At 54.3% G+C, this 12684-nt stretch overlaps 1 protein-coding gene across 1 annotated transcript; it reads left to right on the forward strand.

Annotated features, from left to right (window-relative positions):
• Positions 1–417: 417 nt before the first annotated feature.
• Positions 418–2612, forward strand: LOC144113116 (uncharacterized). Its single transcript, XM_077646025.1, has one exon. The coding sequence runs from the start codon at positions 633–635 to the stop codon at positions 2598–2600; it is 1968 nt and encodes a 655-aa protein (XP_077502151.1). The 5' UTR covers positions 418–632; the 3' UTR covers positions 2601–2612.
• The last annotated feature ends 10072 nt before the right edge of the window (positions 2613–12684 follow it).

Below are 12684 nucleotides of genomic sequence, written 5' to 3' on the forward strand. Positions count from 1 at the left end.
GGCTGCAGCCCGCCGCTGTCGCGCTGCAGTCAGGGCGCACGGCCGCGCCGCTAGCAGACGACGCGGCAGCCCTCTCCGTCCCCGCTGGTGGCGCCGCCGTCACGGATGCCAGGGCACCAGTGGCGGGAACCTGCGAAGGAGCGCACGAAGCGGCTGGTGACTCTGCAGACTGCTACGGGGATTCCCCCGTTCGGGAGGGGGAGAAGGGGTGGCCCAGTTAGGAGGCCGGCGCAGACAGGCGGTCGTCTGCCGCGGCCTCCATCCTTCCCTCTCTCTGTCGCGATGGTGGTGGGGGAACGTGCACCGTGGTGAAGGAGGGGCACTGCGCGCACGCCTGTTGGCCCCTTCCTCCTCGACGCTGTCTGCTGCTTCCCGCGATCTCCGTCGCTTGCGGTCCATGCTGTGCTGTCAGCGGATTCTCCTTTTGTTCTCCGTAATTCGCGGTCGCAAATTTTGAGCTCCCTGACTGACTGGATCCCCTTCGCGCCTTCGCGCTTTTCTATCTCCGTGTGTAGTGATTGTTTTCACTCGCCTAGTGTTTTACCTTTTTGTTCGTGTGGCCAATTCCGTGGCCAGTGGGCCATGGGCCTTCCAACCCCCCGATTAACTGACCAGTAGCCACCTTTTAAGCCATGGCGGACGGCGAGGATGCCCTCCACCTGCTCGACGAGGATGGCATCCGATCTGCCCTCCTTCGCCACAGGCGGTCCAGCAGCGTTGGATGCTCTCGTAGCCTCCGGAAACTCATCGCTGAGGCAAGCATCACGCTTCAGCGCCAACAAGAAGCTGTCCGCATCGTCACCGCCGCTCAGGGCACTCCGCCGTCCATCGAACAGGAAGCTTCCAGTCTCCCTGTTCACGATGCCACCCCCCTGGAAGATGGGCAACCTGCTGCAAACGTCGAGCTCTTGTCCGAGACTCCACCACTCGGTTCACCAATCCTTAAGGATGTGCTGCCGACTCCTTCACCCCCAGCCCTGCGTCGATATGATAGCGCCACTCCACGTGTAGAGAAACCAACAGCCGCAGCCCCTTCAACTGCCGCTACTGGCACCCAGACCAGCCCTTCTAATGCAAGTGACGACCACGGCCCAGACGAGGAAGAAGGCGATGTCGCCGCCACAACACACCAGGAGCCCCAGACAGCCGAGGCGGTGCAGTCTGGAAACAGCTGCGCCGTCACAACAAACCTTGAAGAGGCTTTCAGCGAAGCGGATTATCTCCGCGCCTCCCTGGCCTACACAAAGAGACAGGGCAACCCCCCTCACCGGCGGGCTCCCTCTCCCAACACGGCTACAACCAAAAGGGGTTCCCCCTCAAAGAAGAAGAAGCGCAGCCCCCCTGAACGGCGGGCCCCCTCTCCCGACGCGGCAGCAAACAACGTGAGTGTCGGCGAGCCCTCCGGCCGTGCACCCGTCACCACGGGAAACATTGCACCAAGTGCAGCAAACGCGAAGCCCCAGCGGGCGAACCAACGACGCCGCTTTCAAGCTGCGCAGCCCGATATTGGCCCCAATTCAAAACGCTTCTCTGGGCCACCGCCGCAGCAAGGAAATGGGAATTTTGGATCCCCCACGATTTTATTTCACCCGACCGGCAGGATGGCCAACTTCCTGAGCACCACCAAGGATGCCATAGCTGCCCAAATTTCAAAGCTGCCTGGCGTGAAGGCTGTACGCGTCAACCTTCGGCGGAATGTCGTGGCCGCTGACGCCCACCCTACGGCTGATCTACAGCCACTCCTTGACGTCAGCATCATTTGCGGAGTCAAGGTCCGAGCCAAGGAGGCCGGCGGATGCACCTGCACTGGCCGTGTGTTCCGTGTTGACCGCGCCCTGAGTACAGATGACATCATGGCGGGAATTGAGAGCAGAGTTCCCGTCATCAGCTGCACACGAAGTGGCAGCGACATTATTCTCCGTTTCGCGGGCCAAGAACCTCCGCAGGAGATCTCTTTGTTCAAGCTTCGGCGCTCTGTACGGGCGCGCCTCCCACGACCGCTGCAGTGTTTCCAGTGCGGCACCTACGGACACGCCACTGCGGCTTGTACCGCCAAGCCCAGATGTCTCAGGTGCGGGAACAATCACCACGCCTCGCAGTGCGACTCTAACAAGCCACGCTGTGTAAACTGCCGCGGCACACATGGAGCAACTGAGCCTCGCTGCCCTCGTTGGCAGGAAGAGCGTCAAATAGCTATTGCCTTGGCAGCTCCCAACAACCGCCTAACGAGGCAGCAAATCGCCCGGGACATCCAGAAAGAGCGTGCGAACAAGCCATCGCAAGACACCGCTCCCAACAGCGTAGACGCTGCACACAACTCCGGCCTATCGCCAGAAGCCACTGCGCCTCCAGCTGTAAGCGCCGCTGCACAGAACTACACCCAAACGCCGCCACAAACCGCTCGCTCCTTCCGCGACGTCGTCGTAGGGAGGAAACCAGACGGCACAACGGTCAATCAACCTGACCAACGTGATGTGGTAATTGCAGCACTTGCCGCTGCCGTTCGTGCGCTCATAGCGGAACTGCCCAGTACATCTCCGGCCCACCAGTTGTGTGCAGCTGCTCTCGCAGCACAGCAAGCTTTAAGCAAACATGACTAATACAAGTCGCGTCGCCCGGCCGCGAATATTGCAGTGGAATTGTTGCCATCTTCGCCGCCGTCAATCTGAGTTAGCAGCCATGCTGCCGCAACAAAACTATGACGTTCTTGCCCTCCAGGAAACGTACACCCGCGCTGAAGACCTCGCCCTACCTGGATACGTGGGCTACAGCAGTGCAACTCAGTGTGCGCTGGTGACGTGCGACGACAACCCGTGCACCGATTCTACTCACCCACCCGGTTCTCCTCGGGCGGCTATATACGTGCGCGAGTCGCTCGCACACTGCCTAGTGCCTACAGCGGATCTCACCGGCGGCCCCGTTGAGTGTGTTGCCGTATCGGTGCGCATACGGGGAACTGACACATCCGTCGCGAGCGTTTATGTGCGGCCTACAATTCCGTGGGACGCCCGCTTCATAGTGCGCCTTACTCAGCGCTTGAACCAGCATCTCCTAATCTGTGGAGATTTCAATTGCCGACATGTGGATTGGGGTTCCCGCGCCTCCTCAAGACAAGGCTGTGATGTGCTTGATGCTATCCATGCTGCAGGACTGAACCTGTTAAACACAGGCAGTCCAACCTTTGTGCGTCCGCGCTGCACCCCCACAGCCATAGATCTCACCGTGGCCTCTCCGGAGTGCGCGTATAATTGGTGCACACACCCCGATACGTCCGGATCTGACCATCTCCCTATCGATGTTTTTCCATGTGCTGAACTTCCCCCCGACAAAGTTATGTACAGTGTAGTACAGTGGACGCGATTCCGTGAGTTGTGTGATGAAGCTCAGAGTGAACAAAACAGCTTCTTTGACCACATTGCTGCCTGCGCGAGTGCCGCTACTATACGATGTGCAGTGATCCCCGGGACTCCTGTGCCTGATATTAAACTGTTAAATTTACGTGCGGCTCGCCGAAGGGCTCAACGACGTGCGCGCCGCACCAACAAGCCCGAACATTGGACTATGTACAAGCGGTTGGACGCTGTGTGCCGTCGTCATGCTAAACGGCTGCGCCGCCGCAGTTGGATTTCAGTGTGCCGTGCTCTGGGTCAACCCCGTGCGCAGGCTCGTGGATGGCGCATACTCTCGTCTATGCTCCAACCTAAAGCGCAACGCTTCCCTGTGCTCTCCATTGCAGTTGCCAAGGGTATTGACACTCTCGCACTAGCCAACCTCTTTGCTGATCTCATCGTTCCTGATGTTGTGAGTGGCACCCCTATCGCCTCCATCTTCTCCACCTCAACATTCGTCTCCTTCGTCTGGTTCTCGCACGAATTCCGTGCCCTGTGCACCGAACACTTCACGCCGCACGAGTTAGACATTGCGCTCGAGCACAACCGCAGGCGTCGAAGTGCCCCTGGCCCAGACCAAGTGACATATCAAATGCTTCGGAATTTGAATATTCATCAACGACAGCGTTTGCTCGAAGAGTACAATCGTGTCTTATCCACCGGAGTTGTACCTCAATCGTGGCGCACCGCTGTTGTTATTCCCGTCCTCAAGCCAGGGAAGCCCCCTGCAAACATTAATTCATACAGGCCTATATCCCTCACCTCAGTGCCCGGAAAGGTGATGGAATTCATGGCACTTAAGCGGCTGCAATGGATGGCAGACATCAGAGGGGCGCTTGCTCCCGAACAAAGTGGCTTCCGCCACTCCCGCTGCACAGCTGACTGCATAGCCGAAATAGCTGCCTTCCTTGAAGAAGCCAAGCACAGGAAACAAGTTGCCTACCTTGTTCTCCTTGACATTAAGAGTGCCTTTGACTCTCTCGCCCATGCATCCATACTCGATGCCCTCATCAACCTTGGAGTGGCCGAAAACCTATTCCGCTACATCAAGTCCTTCCTATCGGGCAGAAGCATGCGCGTTAGAGCGGCAGATGCGCTCAGCTCCCCTCGTGACATCACTAAGGGCGTCCCACAAGGCAGTGTTCTCAGCCCTTTCTTATTTAACATCGTACTGGCCAACCTCCCCAAAATCATTCCCCGCACCCCTCTCCATCAGGTGCGCGTCAGCATATATGCGGATGATATAGCCCTGTACTGCAGCGGCTCCTCACTGTCCGGACGCGTAGTCAGAGCGCAACTCCAGTATGCCCTCGAATGTGTGAGCGGATTCCTCGCCACTGTAGGGCTTACTTTGTCAGCCACCAAAACGGAGGCCCTAGTGTTTCACCCCCAGCCCGCTGCAAGGAGAATCATCCCATGCCTGCAGCTAAATGGAGTAACCCTTCAGTGGAAAAAGAGCGCGCGCTACCTTGGCCTCGTCATTGATGCGCAGCTCACCTGGCGTCCTGCCGTCGCTAAGCTAAGGAAAGAGGCGCGACACGTTGCTGCCCTGGCTGGCAGACTGCAGGCCAAAGGAGAAGGCTGCTCCCCAGAGCTGGCACACCGCTTTTACAAAGGCATAGCAGTGGCGAAGTTTCTCTACGCCTTGCCTCTTGTCGACCTCCGCACCAGCCTGTGGCGCGCCATCGACACAGACCAACGCGCAGCCATCCGGCGCTTTATGCGTTTACCGCGCTGGTCCCAGGTGGCTGCTACCTATGCGGAGGCTGCAACATGGCCCATCTCTCTCGCATCGGAACGAACAGCCCTCAACTGCGTTGAGCGCATGCGGAGAGCCAATGGCACCCAACAGCTAATAGCCCACCTGAAGAGCGCTTCCCACTCTCGCATGGGGCGCGCGGCAGCTCTATTTGACGCACACATAGCCAGCCCACCTCAACTTGGGCTTGGCCCACTCCCCCCGAATCAGAGGAAGCCATTTTGCGTCAACCTCAAGATTCCGGGCATTCGCTCCAAGAAAGACACTCCAACCTGCGCCCTACAACAGGAAGCAGCTTGCCTCATCGAAGAGGAATTCTCCAGCCGCACCTCCCTCTACACTGACGGATCTGTCAGCCGTGAAAATGGTTCCGCTGCAGCAGCCTGTATCGCACCTTCCCTTGGTGTTGCAAGGCAGTGCCGCCTACCTTTTCCGGCATCATCCACCCTAGCAGAACTCGCTGCCCTACATTTAGCGGCCGACGTTCTCCTGGAAACGCCGCAACTTACCCGAGTTGCTGTGTTCTGCGATTCAAGAGCGGCACTCATCCTCTTGAACAAAAGTGACATTAACCTCCCAGTTGTGCGAACCTTGGAGGAAAAACTCCGCCGCGCCCAAAGTAATGGCTGCGACATCGTCTTCCAGTGGCTCCCATCCCACACTGGAATAGAGGGAAATGAGCGCGCCGATGAGCTGGCTAAACAAGCTCATGACGCCAGCACCCCCGTTTCCAAAGCTGTGACCCGCTTCGATGTGGCCCGCAGCATAATTCAAGCGGAAACAACCAGAAAACACCCTGACTCCCGTGTTGCGGCTGGAAAACCACCAAGACCCTTGTGCCTACGTGACTACAGCCCCATTGAGCGCTCTACACTTCTACGTATGCGCATAGGTTGTGTGTGGACAGCCGAGAGGATGCATAGACTTCGTGGTGCTCCCTCACCTCTTTGCACAGACTGTGGTGCTATTGAGACCCTTGAGCACTTACTTTGCCACTGTACTGCACTTGAAAGAGAAAGGAGACTCCTCAAGGCCAGTTACAGAAAGCAAGGGCTACCATGCGACACCGGAGAAGAAATTCTCTTCCCCTATGGTCCGCGCGAAACACTTCGACGCGCCTTCAGCTCTTTGCTTCATTTTGTAGAAGCGGCCCACTTGCACGAGCGGTTTTAATATCACCCCGCTCCTCCGTGCGGCACCTTCCGCCCCATAGCGGTGTATAGGGCATACTTCCCCGCATTCCCAGCTCGGCGAGCACGCCGGCCAGCGCCCGCCGGCTGAGAGGGATGCGCCACCCATCGTCCGCGCGCCTCCAAGCCACGCCCCTCGCCCAAGCCACGCCCCTCGCCCGTTCAGTCGACTCCGACTCTCCGTCGAGTGCGCTTCGGCGTTTTGCTCTTGGCGATGCCTCCGCTCCCGGCCCGAGTGCGGGAACACGGGAATCGCGACTGCGCTTCTACGACCTTTACTTTCCCTTACTTCACCCTTTCTATTCAAACCCCTCTCCCCCAAGCGGTGCGACGACCATTTCCTCCTCAAGGAGAGAGATTACTGCACGCGCCGCCGTCTTACCTTCCTAATTTTCCATAAGAATATCATCTCTCTCTCTCTCTCTGTGCTGTCAGCAGATCGATGTTGGCATGCGGGTGGCAAGCCGCGAACGGCGTGCGCTCGGTGCCACGCTCGGACCACGTGGCGGCGATTCCCGCCGGTGCAGCAACATCTCGCGTCGGAGCTTCTTCTGCGCCTCCCTGTAGCTGCTGGGCTGGCATCGTCTAGCGCGCTCTGCGTTAATTATGAAAAAGTTGTTGTGAAGGGTCCTGAGAGGCCTGGAATTTCTTTGGGTACCTGAAAACTCTGGAATTCCTATTGTAATTAATCGTGCATCATTTTTTTCTAAATTACAGGCGTAACGCTAAGAGAGCAGGAGTAGGTCAAGAAACAAATTCCAGTTCACGATGTCTGAGCTACCACAGCGGTGGCCTAGTCGTTTGAGCATCCGCCTCGCATGCGGGAGGTGCGGGGTTCGATCCCTAGTGTCGGCGCGCACACACCGGTGATACAATGGGTACCAGCTTTTCACTGCCTGGTGCTCGGCTTCCTTAGTGTGAAATGCTTGGGAAATGCTTGGGACGTTGAGTCGAACGAAAAACCTTGCGCCGTGATAATTCATCATCATCATGATGTCTGAGCTGAAATCGAGGATAAATACGACATAGACAGGGCATGTAATGTGAAGAAAAAAGAACCAGTGGTCTCTCCGGGTAACGAACTGGATTCCAAGATACGGCAATCGCAGCAGTAAGTCAGGTGGGCGGGCGAGATTAATAACATTGCAGCGATAAGGTCGTCCCATCTCGCACATGTATAGGTCTTTGTCGTGGATTTCACGTAGTTTTTCATTTGAAAGTCATGTACAAGCCCACGTGGGTCGTTTTAGATTGGTGATGATGAAAAAAAAAAGCAGCCACGAAAGCACCTTCCGCCCATTTTTTTTCTTTTTTGTAAAATGGATGTGTTATGGCGAACTGCACCGCTGGATATAAGCAAGGTGTGGAAACAGTGCCACAGTGACTGAAATAACCACTCTCGTAGGATACTTAGGTTTCCTCATCGTTGCTGCTGCTGCCTTTTGGGCTACTTCAGCCGCTGCCCAAATTGATCAGAGTGAGTGTAGATACTCGATCTGGCGTCCCCCATTAAGCAGTAATTAAGCAAAACCCCAAAAGTGAATTAGCGATTTTTCAAATTGCTCCAGAAACTGCTAAATTGGCTTTGCCAGTCTGGAAGTGGTTCTAGGTAATTTCTTCGTAGAGAATTTAGCAGACTTAAACTGTTGTCCATTCTGAGCCAAGGGCATGGGAGCATGTTGCGGACATACAGTATACTGAGCCACGGTAACCGGGCCATCGATCGCCGCCTTCTGTTGTGGCCAGAACGGGTCGATGTGGGTGAGTGAGTACTCAGGCTGATGATGGTGGTGGTGGTCAGTGCCAATGGGGTGCTCGATAGATCGTAACCACACATATAGACAAGGCGAAACCATGCCAGTTTTTAAAATCCAGATTCATTTCTTGATTTAAAACTTTATTAATAGACTTGAAAGGCGCGCAAGGTGTTTAGGGATTAGGATAGATTAGAGATGTGAGCAACAGTTGGCATTCCTCAGTCCAGGAGTCCGTTGGCCTCAGCTGCCTCTTTTGCCCGTTGGATCTGCGGGTTTGAGTCAGCCGGAAGATCCTAGCTCTGCGTATGAAGAGAAAAGTCGTTCTCAAAAGCCCAGCAGCGCGAGAAGATCCCGTGCTTTCCCCTGCGAGAAACGGAAACTGGGCGAATGGGGCGCGCGGGAGGCCCATTTAAAGGCCCTCGCTTTAGGCCCATTGCGGACGCATCGTCCTCTGGTGGCGTGACTACGGCGTCAAATTCGAACTTTCTGCGCTGCTCTACGAAGGCGCTGACTCACTTTTACTTCGTCGTCCTCAAAAGTAGCGGCCACGCTAAAGTAACATATTCCCTGTCTGAAGAGGCAAGCAACAACGGTGCGTCAGTTGACGCCGACGACGCAGCCGAAAGCAAGCTTCGACGAAGAGGAACGACAGACGAAGCGTCTCAAGGGGGTATATCTTTACTAAATGTCGGATACGATAGCAGCTGCTATGTGTTAATCTACGCTGCACTCGCACACCAGCCGGCCCCGTTCACGGCCCTCATGTAGTCCTTGAAGTGTGGCTCCATCGAAGGGGGGTGTCCAGTGATTCGAGCACAGGCGGAGAGGGAAAGAAGAAGGGGGAGAGAGAAAGCGGCTTGTGGTCTGTTTTGCACGTGGTTTTAGACAAAGGGGTGTAGTTATAGTGTGCAAAGATCTGAATACACTCACAGTGAAAATAAATAAAAATAGTGCATGCTAGAAACATCACTGATCTTATCCGGTAGGCGGAAAAGAGAAAGAAGGAAAGAAAGAAGAAGAAAACGTTCTGAACGGTTTACAGCCGTTTTGGTTTCGGGGTGGCTGCAAGCTTTCTTTACCAGTGAAGGCTGCCGGGGTGAGACTACACTGTCTCCCATTGTTATTGGGTAGACTTGGAAATGAGTGGCGAGCTCTGGACTGACTCGTGCTTTGAGGTCACGGGTTGCCCTTTTTCATCCAGCCTTTGTTTACTGCTGCCGACCTTTTATTTTTCTTAGTGTCAGGTTGTAGAAGAAAAAAAACACATGTCAGTGATTCTTAGTACAATTCACGGTGAAATTTTCGAAACGATAGAGAAGAAATATTTCGACTGCCACTAACGACAAGAATAAAAAATGGCTGCCTGCTTCGGCTTCATGCAGTCCCTACATTACAGCTTGCCCTTGTGTGTGTTCCCATGAGAAAATTAAGGGTCTTGTGTAAATGTTTTTCGCCCTACATTAGTTCACACAGCGGACGACTAAAAGACGACTGCCGTATATATAGCCTGCATGCGTTCACTTTTTGGCAACGTTTGCGTGCGTGAAAGGATGCAGCAACGGTGCGGTAAGCCGAGACCGTATTGACAAGCGTAGACAGATTCTTTCGGCAGGTGGTGCAGGTGAAGCTCTACAACGCCGTGGTGTGGCGCCCAACAAACCAGAACCGCCAAACGTTCCTGCAAACATGTGGTTCCGCGGGTTTTGTGCCCTTATTTAAGTGCGCAGCAATTTCGAGTTGTCATAACTGAAGCGCTTGTTACTAATTCTACAAATCGCAAACTGTAATCGTCGACGTCGCCCGCTGGTAAGGAGGCCCTTCGAGATGTGCGGTTGTCACGGAGGCCGCGGTGAACAGAGGACACAGAACGTGACGGCACTTCGCCAGTGTTTCGCATGTTGAGGCTCATAGGGACGTCTTACCCGTGTGGGGTTTGACGCCGCCGGCGCGAAGGCAGTGCGTCTCGGCCCAAGACGCCATTAGTTAATTAGCTAATCAGCGTGACTTTTTAAAAAGCAAAGCCCGCCCCGGTTGAGAGTGTTCCTGAAAAGAGCTTTTGCCAAACATCCTCTCTTTAGGAATTTTCGAAAATGCTCGCTGAAACACCCTGTAAATGATTGTCAACCGCTCGAAATTAACTGTCGCAGAGATCAGTGGTCGTCCTGGCGTCCGCTACACCGCCTGGTGTTGTTCTTTTATTGCGGTTGTTCACTGTAGCTACGACCGAGCACTGCCAAGGCGACCTCAGCCACGGTGCAGGGGCATCACCGACCGTGGCACAAAGCCTAAGAGCGACCACTCAATTCAGATAGTGCGTACATAGTGTGTGGAGGTCAACGTCCCCAAGCAGCACGAGGCCGTTTTTGTTTCGGCTCCATCGAAATACAGCTGTCGTGACCAGGATTCGAACCCGCGACACTGAGATCAGCAAACGAGCGCCAAATTATTCGGCGCTGCAGCACATTTGGCGCTTTTGAAGGGTTTTATTCTGCTATGCAATAAAGGGTTATACGAAAACGAAGATGAGCCATTCCTTTCTCCATTGCTGTTTTGCCGAGTTCCGAGAGGTGTCAGGACTTTGCGATCGACACGGTGATTAGCTGCGCTTGGACGATTTAATCGGAAAAACACGTCTTACCTCATTTCCATTGTCACCTGGCCGAGCGTCGACATGGCGCACCGAAAATAGATGAGTCACATTTGTTCGACGAAATGGCTCACACTTTTTTTTGCCACGTGTACTCATGACAGCCCAGCGCGCAGTCCTTCCTGCAGAATGTGTGAAGACCGCTGGTTGCTGGCTGGCTGAGCTGGTGTGCGTTCATATTCAATGCGGAACATACAGGAAGAAGAGACAGAAAACTGTATTGTTTATTCGTTCATTTATTTATTTATATCAGCCAATGCGGTAGGCACTGCAATCGGATATTTAACATTGTATATCGTTATTACAGAATTCCATAAGAATAAGAGCGAATGATTACTATTGTGAACATACACTGTTGCGTTGCATAATCAAACACTCTATGTCATATAGATCACTCCACTCATTTCACAATCCTGCACGTCCAGCCACCCAGCCAACCAACTCAACGGTCGAACCAACGAGGACCAGTCATGGCCAGTCTTCCTCGTACTTAGGAGCCAGCAAAGAGTTGCACACTCTTATGAGTGGATTCATTTCTACGCACGCTGCAGCTGTACGTACGTGCCGGAGGCGAAAGTAGAGGCAGTGCATCATTGGCGAATGATATCGCCGCCATCCGGACGAGAGTGTCGGCTGCGACACCTGGCTGCATGCCGCGTCGTCGCGGGTCTACGCTCTGCGCGCGAGTAGCGGAAGCCAGCGGCTCTTGTGAACAGTCGGTATGCTTTGTCTTGCTAATGTGTACGGTCGAGCCCGATGACAGCTGTTTTTTAACCCAGTGTTCAACTGTAAGCGGTGTACGCTTGCTTACTGAAGTGTAACCTGATGCAGACGAACTAAGGAATAAGATATTCGGCAGGAAGTCAGCAGGCCTATTATATCGAAAGAAGACTAAAATATAAAGTTTGGGTTCAATCCCTATTCTGGGTAAACTTAATGAAGCAGCGCAACGGCATGAGGCCCAAAGTAGAAGACGGCACGAGCCACATAGCTGCCTCTGTTCCCGTCTTCTACTTTTGGCTGCGTGCCGTTGCGCTCGCTCGCTGATAGTTATGTCTCACCAACTCGCTCACCACTTCATGTCCTACAACCCTGATATATACCGCGTTCTCCGAATTATTTCCGTAATTGTTACTAATTCATTCATCTTTCACCCGCAAAGTTGGACGGAGGGTTATGAGCCACGCCGTGCGGGATTATGAGACCTTTTGAATTTCAGTTTAAAAGTAACGGCAGGATTCTTTTATGCGTGCTGCCTGCATGTTTCCTTTCACATTGTAGCTGCCTATACGCGGCTTTTCCAACAGGCGACGTTGCGGCTGGTGGGAAGCCTATCTACTCTGGACTGTCGTGCTCTGTCCGGCGAGGTGACACACGTGCGGCGATGTCGCTGAGTTTTAGTGGCGGCCGTTCGACCGGGAAGGCTTCTGTGCGCGTGGAGTCAACGAGAAACAGCGTGGGCTGTGCACTGGCGCATACGGCGCGCCGTTCGACGCTGTGTCCGGCCACCACGGCAGAGGCGGTGCTTCACGTAGAGAGTAGTTCGGCACAACGGAGACGTACTACAGCGCAGGCGTACGTCGAGCTGCGCTGTCCCACACTGCGTGGATTTGCCGCGGGTCACTAGAACCACACGGGTGTAGGGAAAAACGTACCTGGAAAAAAGGACCCATGCAATGGCCGCTATGGATGAAAGTCCCCGAGGGAAAATTTACCCATAGATTGAATTCTTCGTGGGGCTACCTGAACCAAAATTGCACTCTTTATTAGACACTTTCATGGCTTTCAGAAAAGATCGAAGCATGAAGTGTTTTGCTGTACGAGATGACACCACAATCATGCATTGCAGGCTGTGCCGTGAAAATCGCGCCACAAAACACTTCCGCCGGTGATTTGTTGAAGCGCAGAACTGCCCAGGGGCGCACTGGCTTTTGCCCACTCG

The sequence above is a fragment of the Amblyomma americanum genome, chromosome 1 (assembly GCF_052857255.1).
Source record: "Amblyomma americanum isolate KBUSLIRL-KWMA chromosome 1, ASM5285725v1, whole genome shotgun sequence".
NCBI classification, from domain to species: domain Eukaryota; kingdom Metazoa; phylum Arthropoda; class Arachnida; order Ixodida; family Ixodidae; genus Amblyomma; species Amblyomma americanum.